At 44.9% G+C, this 21,038-nt stretch overlaps 1 protein-coding gene across 1 annotated transcript in view; it reads right to left on the reverse strand.

The window, feature by feature from the left end:
• CASQ2 (calsequestrin 2) overlaps nucleotides 1-9,275 on the reverse strand; it is a 62,507-nt gene extending 53,232 nt beyond the window's left edge. The window contains exon 1 of the mRNA XM_032648367.1: nucleotides 8,971-9,275. Coding sequence (XP_032504258.1) covers nucleotides 8,971-9,204 — 234 coding nt within the window. The 5' untranslated portion in view covers nucleotides 9,205-9,275. The remainder of the gene's footprint in view (nucleotides 1-8,970) is intronic.
• Between the last annotated feature and the right edge of the window lie 11,763 nt (nucleotides 9,276-21,038).

Below are 21,038 nucleotides of genomic sequence, written 5' to 3' on the forward strand. Positions count from 1 at the left end.
GAAGAGAACAAAGTCCTTGTCTCTGTGGGTTTTACACTCTACAGCAGTGTAGAGCAATATGCACTCTGTCAGCCAAGGGCTATGGAGAAGAATAAAGTAAGGTTGAAGGGATAAGGGGGTGCTTGGAGAGTGTGATTTATATAGGTGGTCAAGATGACTTCTTTCATGAGATGACACTTAAGCATAGACCTAAAGGAAGTGAGTTCTCATCATCAACAAAAGAAGACCAACTCCTTAGCGACCAGGGACCATGTCATCTGCATTTTCTAAGTAAGCAGTGCATGAATATTTGACAAATAAATGAAAGAATGAATATTTCTATTTGGGTGTTCACAAGACTTAGTTCCACGTTATAGAACACTCACCAGTGTTCTCTGAGCAGCTTCCCCGTACTTTTCTGTTAAACATGCTAACACGTTAGTGTCCCATATTCATATACTCCCAGGGTTGTCAGATTTTTGTCATCTCTTATGGAGAAAAGGGAAGTGTGCCATGGCAACCAAATAGATGCTTTTCCTCCCTTTCTGAAGGTAAATCCTGGACCCTGATCTAAGATTCTTTAAGGCACCTTCTGATCTGGCCTTAGAAACCCCTGTAATTCCACTGGAAACCTCTCAAGGAGGGGGAGGCTTCCCATGGGCCCAGATCTTCCCTTTCTTAGGAGGTCCAAAGTATTAATCACTGACCGTGTGAGTGAGGGGACCGTGGGAGAAGACTGGGAGACCTGGCAGAGTCCCTAGAGCAGACCTGAATCCCTGCAGCCCCCAAACCAACTTCACGTCTCAGCAGTTTTCCAAATCAGAGGAATGTTGACAGGTCCATTGTCATTCAGGAGCGTCAACAGACCAAAGGTCAAGCAGGTGCAACACGATTATGGTCATCTGGAAAATTTCTCCAACCCAACAGACCAGGATAGTGCTTTGCAAACTTTAACATGCCTATGAATCACCTGTGGATCCTGTTGAAATGTAACAAACACCCTGCTTATACCATCGCCACTGGTGTGGTCTGCCGTCCACATTTTGAACATCAAGCCTCAAGTGGTCCCCAAACTTGGCCGCACGTTAGAATCACCCAGGGAGGTTTTAAAAACTGTAGCACCTGGATATCATCCCTTCCCCTGTGACCAGTTAAATCAGTGCTGGTGGGGGGTGGGGGGGTGGGAAAGACCCAGGCATAGGTGTCTTTTAAAACTCTGTAGGTGAGTCCCACGTGCAGCCAAGGTTGAGAACTACTGCAACTGGCCAAGAACAGGGGTTACATTTCAAGTGACAGGTGAAGGGAATTAGCATTTGGTAAGAACCAGCTGTATTTCAGGCCCTCAGCAGTCTACATAGTTCCTAAGTAGTAGACAACGTAACAAAGTAATAATACATGACACTTGTCCAGCTTCTTATAATCTTATGAGAAATTTTTATTCACCTGTTTTCATTGAATTCTCTTAATTCACTGAGGTAGAAAGCACACAGTTGATGTTTTAGATGAATAAAATGTGATGCATATTTGTGACTTGCCCAGGATCGAATAGTAAATGAAAGAGAAATTCAGTTACTCTGACCCACAGCTGTCTGTTTTGCCCAAGCACTGCGACCTCACCTGAAGTTGGATACACGAGGATGGCTGTGCACACAAGTCATGTCGACGACACTGGGCATATGGCAGAACCTAAAGAGGCTTCAGTCACCCCACCAAAGATTTCTCACTGATATATAGATTGATTAGGAAACTGAGACCTGAATACAGAAGGGAGCTCAGTCTGTTGTGGGCCTTGGCAGACTGAGAGCAGCTGCATTAGGACACTTAGCAGAACCCAGAAGCCTGCAATGCACGGGATTCAGATCCTTAGTTCTGCCGTAGATGATGGAACCAGCCTCCTCCTCCCCTGTAGGGCCTAATGGATGATCTGTTCTGGAATCACCATCTAAAAAGTATTGGGAAATAACCTGCTTACCAGCCCTGGACAGTCAGTCATAACAATAACCCTCCCTGCTGGTGGACAGGCCATTTCCAATAATTTTTAGGTAGTGATCTTGCCATTTGATATCCAAGAGGGCTCGGGAGAGAGCCCCTGGGCAGGTCATGTGTGGGGATGGCAGTGGCTTTTTTGTGGTGAGCGAAGTGGGACCTCCTTAAGCAGGAAGAGCAGAAGGCCCTGCAGAGGGGATCCTCTGGGGAAGCATCAGAGGGGAAGCAGCCCTGGACGTCCCAAGAAACAACAGGTGCAGCTGGTCAACCTGGCGGGCAACTACCGGAGTGATGTGGCTATTTCTGTGCCAGGACCCCAGGTTGCCTGCCAATCCCAGGGACCAGTCACCCTAAACAAAGGAAGTGATATTTACTGTTCACAGTATGGAAAGCATTGCTTGTTCACCATCTATTAAGTGACTCACTCATTCATGCTATGATTCCTGAGAGTCCCACTAAGAGCAAAAGATATTTGACGAATGAGTATTTCTATTCAAGGATTCACAGTACGTATTTTCATGTTCTGAAACACTAACTTGCCTGAGAAAAATCCCCTGTAGTTTTTCCTAATCCTGTAAATGTATATTGGTTACAGGTTGGTGTGTTTAGTTGCTCCCATAGGACATACATACACAGTGCACAGCCTCAGCTCTGGAGATGAATGTGATCAGAGCGTCCAGCGATTCCAACACTGAGGCCTCCTTTCTCCTTCCCCTCTAGAGATGTTTAAGTGGCCATGAAATCATTTCTCCGTATGCATGAAGCTCACTAGGAAAAGTTTTCACCTTTTCCTTCCTTCTTTTTCAGGTTGGAATGCTGGTTTCCTAGAGGTGGAGTGGTGTAGAGGAAAGGAAATGGGCCTTGGACTGGGGGATAAGATCTGTGTGACGGTAGGAGGGGAAGAGGAAGAAGTAAATGGTTCCGCAAATCTGGCCTAGGCATTTCGCAGGACCATGACACCGTTTCCAGCGAGCTCAGGAACTCACAATGTGGACACCATACTGCTGGGCTTCCTTCTGACATCAAGGCAGCCTCTGTCACATGACCAGGTCATTCATTCAGTTGTGTTTTTGGCTCACAAGCAGTTTTTTTGTCCTTGTCCATAGGAACTTGATTCCATCTCTGTTTTTTTTTTCTTTTTTTTTTTTTTTAACTTTCCCCCCTTACCAAGTTTGCTTTGAATTCAGTTGCCTTCAGGAAGCTTCCAATCTAGGGGGATAACTCCAACATATGTCTCCAAGGAGAGAAAGAGTGAGTTAGAAGGAGCCTGAAGGGAATGGAAGAACTTCTTAAATGCAAGGAGGCTGCAGCGTGACTGAAAATGTGGAAGGGGCCTAATTTAAGAACTGACGCTGATGATGTGGAATCTATCAGACACAGGCTCCGTAAGCCTTGGCGATCAGAGGGAGAGGGTCTGTGATCAGGGAAAGTCACTCCACCTTTCTGGGCGTGGCTGGCTGTGAATAAGCAACATGGCATCACATCACCAGTCCTGAGCTCTCTGAAAGTGGCCTGGGGTCCTCAGTCTCTAAAGTGACGGGTTAGGCTGGGCTGTATCTAAAATCCTGACTGAAAGGGGGTGAGGGCTGAAAGGAGTCAGCATTTGTCCAGTACCTTCTGTTTGCCAGAAGCTGAGCTCTTGCCATCCTGCCTCACTGAATCCTCACGCCATCTCCGGCATCTCACATCACAAGTAAGGAACCTGAACACAGACAGACTTCCTTGGGAGTTAAACCCAGGTCTATCTGATTTGGAAGCCCACGTTAGAGCATTTCAACCTAAGAGAGGTCAGTGATGTCGAATGTGGGAGGACTTTCTCTGGCAATATTTATAGAACATGATAGGCATAGCACTTGCACTGCAGTTTCAAGGCAAGGGTGGAAGCAGGCAACAAAGGAGCAAGGAAGAATCAAATTCAGTGCCCGTATCCTCCTCTTGTGTCTCTGAGTCCTGCGGTACTAACAGGATTCAGCCATTGTGGTATGACTACATTTGCTGACTTGGCCAAAGCTGATGGAAATAGTATACAAAATTGCAACTCCCTTTATAATCTGAGTTGACACCTCAATAGAAAAAATGGGGAAAAGACATAGAAAAATAAGAAAAAAATGTAAATGGCAAATAATTTTATGAAAAATTCAGCCTAGCTAGAAATCAAAGAATGTCCATTAAAACAACAATAAAAATATAAATAGACAAAGGTTTTTAAAACCCTGAAAATTGTGTCAGTGTCCAAAAAGAGAGAAATTCTGTAATGGCCTATATGGGAAAAGAATCTAAAAAAGAGTGAATATATGTATACGTATAACTGATTCACTATGCTGTACACCTGAAACTAACACAACATTGTAAATCAACTATACTCCAATAAAATTTTTTTTAAAAATTAAAAGGAAAAAAAACAGAGAAATTATCTTAAAAATATGTATGATCATACAATGGAATACTATGCCAGCATTAACATTATGTTTGTCAAGAATTTAAAGCTATTTAGTGACATAGGAACACTCACAATATACTGAAAGGAAATAAGCAGGAAACAAAACTATAAAAATGGTATATGGGCTTCCCTGGTGGCGCAGTGGCTGAGAGTCCTCCTGCCGATGCAGGGGACACGGGTCCGTGCCCCGGTCCGGGAAGATCCCACATGCCGCGGAGCGGCTGGGCCCGTGAGCCATGGCCGCTGAGCCTGTGCGTCCAGGGACTGTGCTCCGCAACGGGAGAGGCCGCAACAGTGAGAGGCCCGCGTGCCGCAAAAAAAAAAAAAAAAAGGTGTAAACCTAATTGGAAAACATGATTTTATGCATAGAAAAAAATACTGGAAAGAACTCTATCAGAACATTAACCGTGTTTAGCTCTGGGTGGCAGTTCTTATTGCCTGCTTTGTCTTTTCCACATAGTCTAACATATTCTTACACTAGTGTGTTGTTACTTTGTGGATGAAATGCCCAACCAAGAATCAGGATTACCAGCTGTGTAAGTCACAACACTGCAAGGCCGCATGTATGACATGAGAGGTTCAGAAAAATCTAGATGATTCACAAGGTTCTTTTGAGCTCTAACACTTCATTCATTCATTCAACAAGCATTTACAGAACATCTGTATAGAGCTACGTACAATGCACCAACACTGGGGTCCCCCAGAACTAGACCCCAACCAAACGCAAAGCAAAGTTTGAAAGTGATGCCTCCCGGTGCCATTTGACTTGCCCTTTTTCTGCCTAAGCTTTTAATGGCCTCATATTCTTCCCTTTCTCCTCTTCCCCTTATCAAACCCTGCTCTCAACACAAAACTCAAACTTGATCCGATGGAAGTATAAATGGATAGCAATGTCTTAAAAGACAGCTTCTCCCAGAGGGGCTTGACTAAGTAGGGATAAAAATTTTACCTAAAGGAACGAGGCCCTCGTGGCCAAATTTTAGGAAAAAGCTAGTGGGGTGGAAAAAGATTTGGGAGCTATCAGCACCTTAGCTCTTGGGGTTCCCTCCCCGACCCTCGCTTACTTGTCTGGTAAATTCTACTCATTTTCACAAATCAGTTCTTCCTTGTCATGCCTTCCACATCTCTCCCAGAGGGCGGGGTGCTTCCTCTTTCCTCTGCACTCCCGGAGGACCTTATGTTGCCCTACTACTACAGTGACCCCGTTGCACTGTGGCTTTTCATTTGTATTGCACTGTAATTTCCACATCAGGCTACGAGCCACCTGAGTGCCTCACGTTCCCGGTATCCACGGCGTGCACCCCAAGGCCCGACCTAGAGTAAGTGACAGATGTATGACTAAATGATCTGCATTTCAAGGCCCCAAGTCGGGCAGTGACCTCCTTACCCTGTGGATGGACTGTTTCTGGGTGTTTCAACGTCAGTCCTTACAGCAGCAGACAAAACATTGACCATAGTACCTTTGGATTTTTTTTTATCAGAATGGGATGGCCTTTACGTGACGAGTTATGAACTTCTAATTCCTAACCTTCTAACCCTTAGAAATTCCCCAGGTTTTCAACCTGAGGAGGGCAACTCATCACCGGAGAGGGAAATCAATTTAATAGGTTGGGATTAGTATTTTTTTAATGAAATACAATAGAAGAATAGAAAATAACAATAAAATAGAAGACAAAAGTATTTTAAATCCAAGTATTCCCCAAATAATAATGTGTTGTCCTATGAAACTTTTGTTTCACCTGTGTATGTGTCTGTACACACTACGTCATAGTGAGTTATGATAAAAAACATGGACAGCCACCTTCCCCGGGGGGGTGGTGGTGGGATGAATTGGGAGATTGGGATTGACATATATACACTAACATACATAAAATAGATAACTAATAAGAACCAGCTGTATAAAAAGTAAATAAAATAAAATTCAAAACAACAAAAAGAAGAAAGCAAGCCACCTTCCCAAACTATTGGGAGGGAAGGAGCCCGCCCCTTCCTGTGCTGTCTGCCCAGGGCTGAGATTTCACTGTCTCCTCCCTTCCTTCTATCCCAAACAGACACAGCTCTGGGATGGGCAGGATATTTTCCTTAGTGTAGGTTTGGAGTCCAGGGAATTAAGAGGACAAAATAGGCTTTTCTGACCACAAAAGAAATTTAGAGGCTCACATCTACCCTCTCGTATCAGTCATGGGATTCCTGGAACCAGTCTTGTCCTGGATTCTGAGGAACAGCCGGCAACTGACAGGTATCTCAACAAAGGCCCACCCCTCCCCTCTCCGACCTGCGCGGAGGGAGCCCTACCTCCCCCAGGGTCTGGGCATTTGCACGAGCAGCGCCTCTGGGGCTCCGTGCCTCTCAGCTGATACAGCTGGCATCGTCAGGCCCAAGCTCACAGGCTGAGTACTCTATTTAAGGAAGACTCTTGAAATAATACTGAACAGGGTATCCACCAACTCCTTGTACATTGTCTCATTTGATTCCAGCAGTAACCCAGTATAGGGGCTAAAACTGCCTTCACCCGCACGAGTAGAGTGATCTTGGGCAAGTTAGCCTCTCTGTGCCTCAGTTTCCCCATCTGTAAAAGGGGGATAGTAACTGTATCTACATCAGAGAAGTACTGTAAAGATCAAACCAGCTACCACATACAATCCCTACACACAGGAAGCATTCAATAAATGTTGATTATTATTATTTAATCATCTCATAAGCCTGTATGATAGTTATTTTTTTCAGATTTGTAGATAAGAAAATGAGGCTCAGAGAAATTAAGTAACCTGCCCTATGTCATGCGTCCAGTAGAGGCAAAGCCAGAATATAAATCAGGAACTCCTGACTCCAAGTTCTGTGATCTCTTTCCCTTAGTGATTTAGGAGTCTGTGGGGCATCAGACTACCTCCTGTGCTTAACTTCCTCCTTGTCAGTCTCTGCCGGGCACTCTTGGATCAAAGGTGCCTGGAAGGATGGTGAGTCCAGGGCAAAGCTCATTCTCAGGATTTTCCTTGGGGGTACAGAATTCATCTTTGGGGGAGACAGATTCTTGAGGGAGTTTGTGTGTGAGTGTGTGTGTGTATGCATGTGTGTTAATATAACAGGGAATCAGAAATGGGGTCATTGCTTGCACTGGCATTCTTTTTGCGTTCTAGGCTAAGTGGACAGATACGAGCAGATATGGTAGAATCCTTACCCCTTCAATTAACATTTCATAAGTACGTCTCTATAATTGAGTAGGGCAGTTTGAGATGGAGGTAATCAAGTGAGTGAGGATTTCATGGGCTGAGCAGCAGCTGTGCTGTATGTCCTGGTTTTTTCCAGCCTGTAATTTTCCCATATATATAGTACAAAGACCTCATAACGGTCCCTGCTTTTTCCTCACTTGTAACCCACAGAGGTTTCTTGTCCACCAGAGCTCTCTGTAATGACCACACTGCCGTATATAAATCCTCTGAAAATAGATATGTGTGTGATGATCGGGAGACACAGGATTCTGCAATACTTCTTTAATTATCAAAGATATTTTGATGTGTTTGGTGTGGTTTTCCTGGATTTTATTACAACCACTTTTTCTTGAGAATTAAAATCCACGTGGGTTTTACATGGTAATTCTGTTCATCAGAGTCTTTGATTATAAAGTATGTCAGTTATGTCTCAATAACACTGGAAAAAAAGAAAGAAAAAAAGGCATCTGATTGAGCTGAGCTTTCTGGCTGCGCCGGTTAATAAACTGCTGTAGTTCTCCAGTAGTCCTTTTCACAGATTTGTGCCTGGGCTGAGCCCGACCCGGGGACTGATAAGGGATCTTGGTGCCTATTAGAATTCTTGGCACTCACAGGTGTTCCTGAGTGTAAGCGATCTGAAACTGTCCAGGAGGAACTGTGGGAGGAGTTCGATTAGAGAACGGGTCCCAGCGCCAGGTTTACGGACAGGCCATGTAATGCAGATGAAATAAGAACTGACTTCAGCATCTTCCCTGAACTCACACCAAGAACTTTCTGAGAAAGAGAAATATTCCCATTAATGAACGCGCAGCTCAAATCTTCCCACATCTACACTGTGCGATGTTGACTAAAACCGAGTCACAGGAGAGGCTCCTCGCTTAGTGATATTCCCCATCTGACCCACGAGGACAGGCAAGGTCAAATGACTCCTGCTTCATCAGGATCATGGGGGGGGCTTAAGGGAACAAAGGGTAGGAAATTAGCACGCCGAATGAAACCTGCAAATAACCCTGAATTTCATTTCAGTCAGGTTTTTTAACAATAGCTTTAACATTCTCTGAGAAAAAGAGTAGCTTGAACTATTGCCCTTGAGAAATCAAGAGGACCATCGGATGACAGACTTTACATCTTTACAGACTATTGTGAAGCACGTTCAATTGTCCCGTCTTAAGAGTCTGGACCCACCCCTGTTTTTCACACATCCCAGCTTTGCAACAAGAATATCTTCAGATTTGCCTGAGACTGAAATGCCACAAGACTTGAGGATATACTCTCAGCGCCCTCAGGTCCTCCCATGCCGACCACTGGCCACCTCCCGCTCCCTTGGGCCACGTGGTCTGGGGGCCCCCCACTCACCTCCAGCACGATTTCTTTCATTTGGAACTGTTTCTGCGCGACTTTATCTGAAGACACGGGCTCATGGTAGTAGAGGCAGAGCAAGTCGTATTTCTTCAAAACCTGCTTGAAGTTCTTCTCGGTTAGACTGACCACGCGGTCCTTGCCGTCATAGGTGGGGAAGCTCAGCCCCTCCTCTGCCCTGCAGGAGGACAGCAGGTAGACCGCCACCACAAACAGGTGGGTTCTCTTCATCTGGGCGAAGTTTTGTTTTTCTTTCCCAGAGACACGGTGTGTAGGAAAGAGACTGGTGCCGTAGAGGACTTGCTGGGAGCAGTGGGGAGCAGAGAGGCCGATCTCGTCTCTCTCCTTGGCCCTTCCTGGGCCCGAGAACCCCCTCTTCACCTTCTCCGGCTGCTGACTGTAATCGTGGGCTTGGGACGAAGCGTGCAGAGGCTCACACCCATGCATGTGTAGAACCAGAGCCAGGCTAGGCGGCCCAGCCCCAGATACCTCGCATAGCTCTGCCCAGCCCCTGTCTCATCAGGAACTCCATTTTTAGGATGCAGTTGTTTCAGGCTAAAAATAAATCATGCAATGAATTAAAAAGTTAGATATGGCACTGTTGAGGGATTCGCTGATACAGTTTGTCAGGCCGGTGGAGGAGGAGGTGGGAGGGAGACGGGGGGAACGTGTGCACATGAAACAGGGAGGGCGGGAAGGTCAGAGGAGAGAAGTTCACTCAAGAGGGAGGAGGAGAGAAGGAGAGGAGAGAGACGTGGCACTTGGATGTGCACAGGGCCACTCAGACGCTGTTGAATCGGTCTATTACCCCAGGGAACTGTTTCAGTCTGTTCCTTCCTGGCAGGCTGCTCATCCCTTACCTACTCACTGCTGACCTGGGGACCAGCCGGACCCCCAGGTGGACTTGACGTTCTGCACCTGCCTTTTCCCTGGCTGGCCATTGCGCCGTGTCCCCGTGGCTCTGCCGGTCACTGGGCGAGGAATGTAGGGTCACCCTTTCTCCACAGAAAGCGTGGAGCTTCCCAGGAGCCCAGCCCACCCGGGGTCACAGTTCCTCTCCTTCTGCCCCGGCTCACCGCTGAACGCTGCTGACACCAGGAGATCCTGACCCATTATAAAATTAAATAAAAGTTCAACAGTCTTCCTCAGAAGCCCTCTTAGGCTTTTCGCTATCACCCCCATCATCTTTCTTTTTTAACATTAACCCCCAGTATATCATTTTTGCCCTTCTCCTCTTCATTAGAGACAGACTGCTATAGAGAGTCCAGGAGCCGGACAGATCCGAGTTCGAAGCCGTGCTCTGCCTCTTAATGGCTGAATAGACTTTGGAAGGTCACTCACCCTCTCTGATTCTCAATCTCTCCCCCCCACCACCACGCCCACCATGTAAAATGGGGATAATTACGACTGTATTGTAAGGCTTGGAACACAGAGATGGGAAGGCATGGTACAAAACAGTTACCCAAACACGGCAGCTATTATAGTTACTTCATTCTTCCTGGAGATGGTGGAACGTAGGTTATTGTAATAATTACTTCTCAGTTTCTAATAGTAATGGTTTGTGGACCCTTTTCTCTCTGCCTTCTTGAATCCAGCAGGCAACTGGGGCAGACGTGATTAGGGCGCATTGCACAGGGGAGCTAACTGAGCTTCAGGGAGCTCAGCACCCTGTCAGAGATCGCGTTATCAACTGCCTGAGTGAGGGTTCAGCCCTGCCTTGGAGCCTGGTGCCCCTGGGTGCTTTCACTCTGATGGGGCAATTCCCCCACAGACGCTTCTTTTCTTAAGTGGCTCCATCTTTTCTGGTCAAACAACAGTCCACCCCTGCCCTTCCGCTCTTTAGAGTAGTCTAATGGCTCTCATGATTTAGGCCAAATTTTTTTCTTCTTCTGGTTGGAAAATCAGCTTTGGAAATAGCAAGGACTCTGTCCCATACAAACTTTGTAGGGAACAGAAGGAGAAAAGAAGTTCAGTGGCCTACATGAGTGAAAGCAAGCCCCTCTACTGCAGCCAGAGGTCCTGATGCTGACAGTCAGGCTGACGGGAGTTGTCTTCAGGACAGGTTCATGTCCAGGAAGCCAGGACCTTGGGGAACCCCTCGCTGAAACCCATGACAGCATTCTGTTCTTTCTGATGGTGAATTCTCTAGGCTTTTAAAGGTAGAGCCAAGAGGGCTTCCCTGGTGGCGCAGTGGTTGAGAGTCCGCCTGCCGATGCAGGGGACGCGGGTCCGTGCCCGGGTCCGGGAAGATCCCACATGCCGCGGAGCGGCTGGGCCCGTGAGCCATGGCCGCTGAGCCTGCGCGTCCGGAGCCTGTGCTCCGCAGCGGGAGAGGCCACAGCAGTGAGAGGCCCGCGTACCGCAAAAAAAAAAAAAAAAAAGATAGAGCCAAGAATAGCCGTTCTAAGATGTGGTTAGCTTTTCAGGTCACTTGCAAGTGTGCAAGATCTCTGCTTTCTTTAGAAAATTTAAGGGGGAAAAGATTTTTGAGTGAAGCAATATATGTCTTGTCTTTTCAAGGTCAGCTTCCCAAAACTGTTCCCAGTTTTCTCAATCTCACTGGCTTATCTTTATTTAGAATTTGCTCCACTTCTCTTAATATATGCTTTTTTTTAATGTTACCAAAAAACTGAGAGATGTTTAAAGTCAGAGTCTTTGAATTTCCCACTGACTTGCAACTGATGAAAAGTACCAGGGTAAAGGGATAATTTTAAAAAATTCAGTTTAGCCCTCAAGTCTGGCTTATGACCAACTGTGTATTAACAGAAAAAAAGCTCCAGTGTGGAAAGTTCCTGTCCCTAAATCCTGGCTCAATTTGGGGCCTCAAAGCCCAGCCCTGAGGACGGCATGGCTACTCACACGTGTTGTGGTGATCAGGTTTCCCACTGTCCACCCACACCGAGACACGGGGGGTGAAATGCGTGTCCCCCTCTTAGGAAGGTTAGGTTTGCATGTCGACTTTTTATGTCCCAGCCATTTTTTTCTGACTGCTTTTTACTGTTTTTGTTTTTCCTTTGCTTTCTTGCCCACCAACCTTAACGTATTTATTTTTTATTATTTGTGTGTGTGTGTGTGTGTTAGTTTCTGCTTTATAACAAAGTGAATCAGTTATACATATACATACGTTCCCATATCTCTTCCCTCTTGCGTCTCCCTCCCTCCCAATGTATTTATTTTGTAAACAAGGGATGCTTCTGACATGTCTGAGTCAATTTGGCATCTAGCAGATCAGCTTTTCATTCCAGTTTTAGCAGCTACCCAGGTCAGGGTGACTGTGCTGAATTGTACATGTGTCTTTATGTGCCATTAACAGGTATTTTTTGTCTTTGTTTTTAAACAAGAAAGGATAAAACAAAGGAAGGAAATCAATATAAATGTACGTTAACTATTGTCACGATATATGACATAGGCCCCTTGTTTTTGCTAACAATTTCCAGTCCCTCACTCCAAGTGGCCACTCCCTAGAATCCCATATTCTAACCTCCCCCTTTCATTTGTTTACCCTTGACAGGTGGCAGGACCATTTTGCATATACTATTTAACTGGATCTTCACAATAACTCGTTTTACAGATGAATCAGTATTTGAAGCCATGATCTTTCATTCATTTGTTAATTAAATACATTTTTATGGGCACCTTCTATGTACCAGACACTCTACTGGGTACTGGGGTTGGACATATTACTCATCTGAACTCACTGAGTTTACATCCGAGAGGGGAGATGAGCAGTAAATAATCAATGTACTTAAGGGGTATATGTGTGTGCACCCGTATAAAATAGGACTTCAAATAGAGGCACGTGCTCTAAAGAGCAGTTGAGAAGGACAAGGGAGAGCCTGCGACAGTGGGTGGGAGGTGGCCCTTTTGGACCGGGGGTGAAGGAAAGCATCTTCAAGGAGGGAACCTAGGAGCAGCAGGGAGGGCAGGGCTGAGGCCGAGAGCATTCTTCTTCCAGGGAGAAGAGGTAGGTGCCTCCGCACTGAGACCTACGGGGATTCCACCACTAGGGGGCGTTGCATCCACCTCCGATGGAAGCATCAGTTTCTCTCTCAGACTTTTTTGTCTGTTAATAAGACATATGGGCTCACACCTACATGGGTGGGTCCACAGGGTAGGGAACCTATCAGAACGACTCGGAGGCAGCTCAGAGAGGGCTGTGACCCGGGAGCCAGGACACCTGGATCCTGGGCTGGTCTGACACAGCTCAACCAGCTGTGTGACCTTGGTGAGTCTCCTCACCTCTCGGCCCTCACATTTCTAATTTGTGGAAAAGAGGGTCAGACTCACTGGTCTCCCATGGCCGCTTTCTGGCTCTAAACTTCTAGGATTTGTTCCGCCCATAGAATATTATCTTTCCCAGGATAGGCCCTGGCACAGGCCACAGGTTTGAGAAAGTTCGTTGACTGTTACCCGCGGAAGAGGGTTTCATGGGCGTGACTCTCACAAGTCCAAGCTTGCCTCTCCTCCAAGGCAGAGGTCTAGGACTTCAGTGCCTCCAAAAGCCCCTTCTTTGGCTAAAATACTCCACCCAGTGGACAAAGAGGAGTATGGCACCTTTCTTTCTTTGAGCCCATTCCTCCCATTCCGCTGCGCCACCGGCCAAGGGAGTCAGCATGCTGGCCTGGAAGAGAAAGTCCCAGAAATGCCTGGGTCTACAGCCGGGTGCTCGAGGCTTCCTCTGGTCCAATCAGAACAGTCCTTTCCGCAACCCCAAGGCCTTCCTTTTCCTCTTGACTCTGAATATCGGGCAGCCCCAGGAGCCTTCCCTGGTCCCCAGCACCAGAAAACCCCTAAATAGAGCCGAGCAGAGAAAGATCAATGCTAGGTTTAAAAAGAGCAAGGTTGGGGGCTTCCCTGGTGGTGCAGTGGTTGAGAGTCCGCCTGCCGATGCAGGGGACACGGGTTCATGCCCCGGTCCAGGAGGATCCCACATGCCGCGGAGTGGCTGGGCCCGTGAGCCATGGCCGCTGAGCCTGCCCGTCTGGAGCCTGTGCTCCACAACGGGAGAGGCCACGACAGTGAGAGGCCCGCATAAAAAAGAGCAAGGTTGTAAAACCGTCCAGATCTTAACAATGTCACTTCCTCAGGGAGGCCCTCAGGGTAGACCAGGAGCTGACATTCACTCCCCTTAGGTACCAACCATACTTCTCCTTGGGAACATCCCTCCCATTGGGGATTCTTTTTTCCCCAGCTAGACTGAGCCTTATAGGAGCCGGGACAGCATCTGTTCAAAGTATTCCTTGAAACCAGCCTTGCCAATAGTAGTTCTCATTAAATATTTGTTAAATAAATGTGAAGCACTAACTTTGTACCAGGTCTTATTTTAAGTACTTTACAAAATTTAACTTATTCTTAAAAACCGAGGAGGTTGATAGTTTTAGTATTCCCAGATGGGTAAACAGAGGTACAGAGAGGTTAACTAATTTGCACAGGGTCACGTGGCTAGTCATAGCAGAGCTGGGGTTTGAACCCAGAAGGTGGACTTTGTGCTTTGTTTCTGTTTCCTCTACCACTTGCAACCATAGCTAGATGCCTCTCACGGGGGGCTCATGAAGTCACTTGGACAAGCCAGAAATTGCTTCAGAACAATAGATGGCTGCCCACAATGTGAGACTGCTCATTTGTGGACATGTTCTGGGTTTTGGCCCTGTACTGAGTCACCTCCTGTGCTTTCTTGTGAGTATAAGAGGAAAAGCAAGAAGGGAACTAATGTTTTCAGTGCTTGCTATGAGCCGGTCATTGGGCTCATTACATTTTATACATCATCTCATTTAAAATTCTATCAAGCTAAGTATTATTCCTTCTATTTCACAGATGAGGAGACTGGGATTCAAGATCAAGTACTCTACCAAATTAATACAGCTGATAAGTAGCAGAGACTGGATTTGGACCCTGTTCTTCTGTCTGGCTTGTCATGATCCCAGGCTATTCTGCATAAGGAGGGGGACCCTTCTCTATCTCCTTCAGGGAAAAACAAAAATAGAAAAACTTAGAGAAAATTTAAAGGACAAGAAAATAAAAAGAAACCAGCTTTTTTTTTTTTTTACAAGAGAGAAAAGAGGAACAATTGGAAAAAAGAGAAGAAAGAAAATGAGAAATTTAGTAATGTGCATGAGAGCAGATAAAAGGAAAGCTTACGGTTTATTTGTCCTGGAACTACAAGGAAATATAGACTTCTCAGGGAAAGCAGTAAAAGAACAGAAAACCAAAACCAAAACCCCAAATCACCTGGATATAGAGGTTACATCAAAGTGTCCAAATGGAGATTGTGACAGGCAGAATACTGCCCCCTCGATCCACTCCCCAAGATGTCCAGGTCCTCACATTTCCATGTGAACTTCAGAATCAGGTCATCAAGTTAAAAAAAAAAAAGTCCATTGAGATTCTGGTCGTGTTTAATATGTAAACCAATTTGGGGAGAACTGACATCTTCACAACACTGAACTTTCTCAAACATCAAAAGGCATATACCTCTCCATAGATTTATGTCTTTTTTGATTTCTTCTGGCAGTTTTTTGTAGTTTTCAGTATCCAGGTCTCATAATATCTTCTGTCAGATTTATCTGATAGCATTTCATTTTTTAAAATTAATTAATTAATTGATTGATGGGTTGATTGATTGATTTTTGCTGTGTTGGGTCTCCGTTTCCGTGCGAGGGCTTTCTCCAGTTGCAGCGAGTGGGGGCCACTCCTCATCGCGGTGCGCGGGCCTCTCACTATCGCGGCCTCTCTTGTTGCAGAGCACAGACTCCAGACGCGCAGGCTCAGTAGTTGTGGCTCACGGGCTTAGTTTTCCGCAGCATGTGCGATCTTCCCAGACCAGGGCTCGCACCCGTGTCCCCTGCATTGGCAGGTGGATTCTTAACCACTGCGCCACCAGGGAAGCCCCATTTCATATTTTTGATGGTATTAAAATGATAGGTTTTAAAATTTTTGATTTCCATTTGTTTGTTAATAGTGTATACAGATACAACTGATTGTTATATGTTGATCTTGTATCCTGTAAACTTGCTAAATGCACTTATTCTAGAAGATTTTTGGAGATTCCACTGGATTTTCTGCATAGGTAGTTATGTCATCTGCGAACAAAGATCAAAGATTTTCTTTCTTCATTTGAAATTAGGACACCTTTCGTTTCTTTCGCTTGCCTTACTGCACTGAGTAGGACCTTCTGCACATTGTTGATGGTCGTGGGAAGGGTGGACATCCTTGCCTTGTCTCTGATTTTAGGAGAGGATTCAGGCTTTCACTACTAAGTATGATAGTAGCTGTAGGTTTTTTATGGATGCCCTTTATGAGGTTGAGGAAAGTTCAGTTCCTTTCCTAGTTGGCTGAGAATTTTGATCAGAAATGGGTATTGAATTTACTTTTAAGAATGGGTGTTGGGGGCTTCCCTGGTGGCGCAGAGGTTGAGAATCTGCCTGCTAATGCAGGGGACACGGGTTCGAGCCCTGGTCTGGGAGGATCCCACATGCCGCGGAGCAACTAGGCCCGTGAGCCACAACTACTGAGCCTGCGCGTCTGGAGCCTGTGCACCGCAGCAAGAGAGGCCGCGACAGTGAGAGGCCCGCACACCGCGATGAAGAGTGGCCCCCGCTTGCCACAACTAGAGAAAGCCCTCGCACAGAAACGAAGACGCAACACAGCAAAAATAAATAAATTAATTTCTAAACTCCTACCCCCGACATCTTCTTAAAAAAAAATAATGAAGTTATAAATTACAGTTAAAGGCTTCCTTACGTACTTAAAAAAATAAAAAATAAATAAAAAAAAAAGAGTGGGTGTTGAAAATACTTTTTCTACATCTATTGAGATGACCATATGGTTTCTCTTTTTACTTTGTTGATTTGGTGAATTACCAGATTGATTGACTGATTGACTTTTTTTTTTTTTTTTTTTTTTTTTTTTTTTTTTTGTGGTACGCAGGCCTCTCACTGTTGTGTCCTCTCCCATTGCAGAGCACAGGCTCTGGACGCACAGGCTCCGGATGCGCAGGCTCAGTGGCCATGGCTCACGGGCCTAGCCGCTCCACAGCATGTGGGATCTTCTTGGACCGGGGCACGAACCTGTGTTCCCTGCATCGGCAGGCGGACTCTCAACCACTGCGCCACCAGGGAAGCCCCTGATTGACGTTTGAAAGGTAATTCAACTTTGGATTTCTAAGATAAAGCCCATTTGGTCATAATATGTTATCCTTTTCATAAATTTTGGATTAAATTTACTAGAATTTTGTTTAAAATTTGTACCTTTGTTCATGAAAGATATTGGTCTGTAGTGCCTTGTGAAGCTCCAGATTGCCATCCGGTATTTTCCTTCCACCCAATGTTAAAGGACTTGCTTTAACATTGCTTGTGGTGCAGGTCTGTTGACGATTCTTGTAGCTTTTGTTTGTCTTAAAATGTTTTCATTTTACTTTTGTTTTTGAAAAATATTTTCACTGGATAAAAGTTCCAGGCTAACAGTTGTTTGTTTTTTTTTCTTAAAGTCGTTGTTCTACTATCATCTTGCTTGCATTGTTCCTTACAAGCAATTGCTGTCATCCTTATCTTTGTTCCATTGTATATAAATGTTCTTTTTCCCTGTGGTTGAATAAAAAAGATTTTCTTTTCATTCATAGATTTTTAGCAATCTGATTTTTAGCCTTGGTTTAGTGGCTTGGTTTTCTTCATGTTTCTTGTGCTTGGGGTTTGTTGTGCTCCTTGGAACTACGGGTTTATAGTTTTCATTAAATTTGTTAAATGTTTGACCATTATTTTTTCAAATGTTTTTTCTGTCTCCTCTCCCTCTTAAGAACTCCAACTACACATATAATGAGTCACTTGGGGTTACCTCACAGCTCACTGATGCTCTTTTCATTTTCTAAAATTCTTTTTCCCTCTCTGTGTTTCATTTTGGATAGTTTCTATGGCTAAGTTTTCAGGTTTACTAGTTTTTTCTTCTTCAACATACAATCTTTTGTTAATCCCAGCCAGTGTATTTTTCATCTCAGACATTATAGTTTTCATCCCTAAAAGTCTGATTAGGTCTTTCTCTATCTTCCTTGAGTTAAATTTTTGAAGATATGGAATATAATAATAATAACTATCTTAAGATCCTTGTCTGCTAATTCTAACATCTGTGTCGATTCTGGGTCAGTTTCAATTATTACTATTCTCGTCATTACGGGTTATATCTTCTCGCTTCTTTGAATGCTTGATAATATTTGATTGGCTGCCAGACTTTGTGAATTATTTTTAAAATTTTTATAAATCTTCATTTATAAATAAAGTGCTTTATTTTTAAATTTCGTATAAGTCTTCTTCAACTCTGTTCTGTGATGAAGTTAATTTTTTGGAAACAGTTTAATCCATTCTGGTCTTAATTTTAAGATTTTTTTTTTTTTTTTTTTTTTTTTTGGCAGGACCAGAGCAGCAATTAGCCTAAAACTAATTATTCTCCATGGCTGAGAGAAGACTCTTCTGAGCAGTCTACCCAGTGTCCCATGAATTATGAGGTTTTTCAGTCCGGCTGGTGGAAACAGGCCCTCTTAGTGGCTCTATGTGAGCAGAGAACACCCTTGTGCAGCTCTCTACTCTGGTTCTATGGCCTGTGAACTTTAGCTCTTTGGTCTCCCTAGACCCTCAGCTCCTTCTGCTCAGCACAGGGACTCTGTCTTGGTTACCACTTCCTGTTCTACTACCTAGAGGCTCTCTCCAGGCAGTATGCTGGGGCAACTGTAGGGCTTAAATCCTTTGTTTCCTCTCTCTCAGGGATCATGCTGTTTTGCTGCCTAATGTGCAGTGTCTTAAAAACTGTTATTTCAAATGTTTTTCTAGTTTTTTTTTTTTTTGGTTGTTTCAGATGGGAGAGTATTGGCTAGAAGCAGAAATCTTTGAAAATGGAAATTTAGCTATGGATTATACAAGCAAAACTAGACAACAACTGCTTTTAGTATAATGATGTGGGTCATTCTTGTAGATGGCACTTATCTCAACAAATTCATTTTTATAATTTTTTAAGTTTATTTCTAAAGAATTATAAAAGCTAAAGGTGTAGCAGTGAGATTATGCTAGGATGCAAGTAACAAAACGCCCATGCGAGCTGGCTTAGGTTGTATTACTGGAGGCAGGGAAGGCTGTAGGGTTGGTTTGATTCATCTGCTTGACAGTATGTCATCAGGATCTTTTCTGGTTTCATCTCTCTGCTCTGCCTTCTCTTGTCTTAAATCCTCAACATATAATTGGCTGTGCCTGGTTGTTGTTAGCTGACTGCAAACCACTCTTGGGCTTCATGGTTTCTCTTCCACTTCCAGGAAGACAGTGTGGGTATTTTTCCCAGAAACCACCAGCAACCATCTTCTTTAGTCTCCTGAGCTAAGAGTAGGTCACAGGCCCACCTCTGAAAACTAGAGCCCAGGGGGTTCACTTACAGTGAATCCCTGGGACACTGGTGGGGTCAGCTTCCCTCAAAGCCCTGGGCTACCAGGAAGGGGTGGGATACCCAAACAACACTCAGCGTCAGAGGGATGAGGGGAAGCAATCACAGTGTCCACCTGGGTAGGCGGCAGGCTATTCATAAGTACTCTGGAACAAATAATACAGCATAGGTGTGAGTAGTCTATTCCTAATAAATAAAAACCCCAATTCATTATAATTATGATAGTATTTTTTGGATTCCAACTTTAGAAATTTTGGATATGTCTGGATATGTAAATTAGGATTTGGGTCAGATCAATTATTGGTGAGTTATATATATAGATGACCTCCAGATGCATTCACAGAATTAATGAATACTTATATGCTTCCTCTTAATGTGTGTTTCAGCACCAACGTCCCTTGTATTTCTTGTCTTTGTACAATAGTGCATTATAGGCACAAATTCGAAGGCGATGACTAAGAATAAAGATTACTGAAAGCTCTGCAACCGCCAAGACCACGGTGGCAGCTGAGGGATACTCTGAGTGCCTGAGTCAGGAGCTGGCTTATCTGACCCCGCTAAGGGGCATGTACAGTGATATTTAATTGGAGGCTCCCAAGCAGTTTTATTTTAGGTGGCAAGATTTTAAGTTAGTATTTTAAGTACTTAAAAGAACAAAATTGAAAAAGCAGTCTTAATGCCATCATATCACGAGCACTTTGAAGAGTGTCATAGCCCCCAGCTGAGAAGTGCTAGCATAGGTCACCTCTAGGGCTCACCACATGCCAAGTACTGTGGGAGCACTTTACATGTAACTGCAAATACGTAGTCTCAGATACCCTGTGAGGTTGTTCCTGTGGTTATCCACAGTTTACAGATAAAGAAACTGAGGCACAAAGCGATGCAAGTCCCTTGCCCAATGCCACCCAACAATAAGTGGTGAAGCTGGGATCGGAGCAGCTGGGATTCTTGCTGTAGAGTATGTATAATTAATCACTACACTGTAAGCCTCTGTGAAGTGCTTGGGGCAAATTTTTATACAAATAATGGCTGTTGGCTTCACAGCTATAAGTAAACCAACATAAGAGGTCCCTGTATTTCACACCAAGCTCTTGTCTCAGGAAATATTATTGCAAGTGCTAGCAGTTCTTCTGAGGCTTAAGTCCAGATGGCCCAATCAGTGATTCTCAGCCAAAGATGATCTGAAGACCCAGGAGACACTTGGCAATGCCAGGAAACATTTTCAGTTGTCGCTACTCTGGCGGAGGGGTTTGGGGTGTTACTGGTACCTAGTGGCTAGAAGCCAGTGGTGCACTAAACTTTCAATGCACAAGACATCTCCTCACAACAAGGAATTGTCTGATCCCCAAATGCCACTAGTGTTGGGGTGGAACCTGACACAGAGACCACGATGGGCTGGTTGACAGTCTCCTCTGCGGACCCTCCCTAGTGTTTTGATCTTTGTGACTTGTGTAGCAGTGATCTTAACCCTGCGCACAGGACGTGAAGAGGATGTGACACACTCATTCCTTGTTTGTGCAAGGGCACTGGCTTTGCCTGCATCTCTAGCCCCGGCTGTAGGGCTTGTTGCTCTTTACAGCTCTGTCTCTTTGCCTCATGGGCAGCAGGATAGGTTTCGATTGGGAAGGACACTCTATTCTTAGCTGTTC

The sequence above is a fragment of the Phocoena sinus genome, chromosome 1 (genome assembly GCF_008692025.1).
Source record: "Phocoena sinus isolate mPhoSin1 chromosome 1, mPhoSin1.pri, whole genome shotgun sequence".
In the NCBI taxonomy this organism is placed as follows: Eukaryota; Metazoa; Chordata; class Mammalia; order Artiodactyla; family Phocoenidae; genus Phocoena; species Phocoena sinus.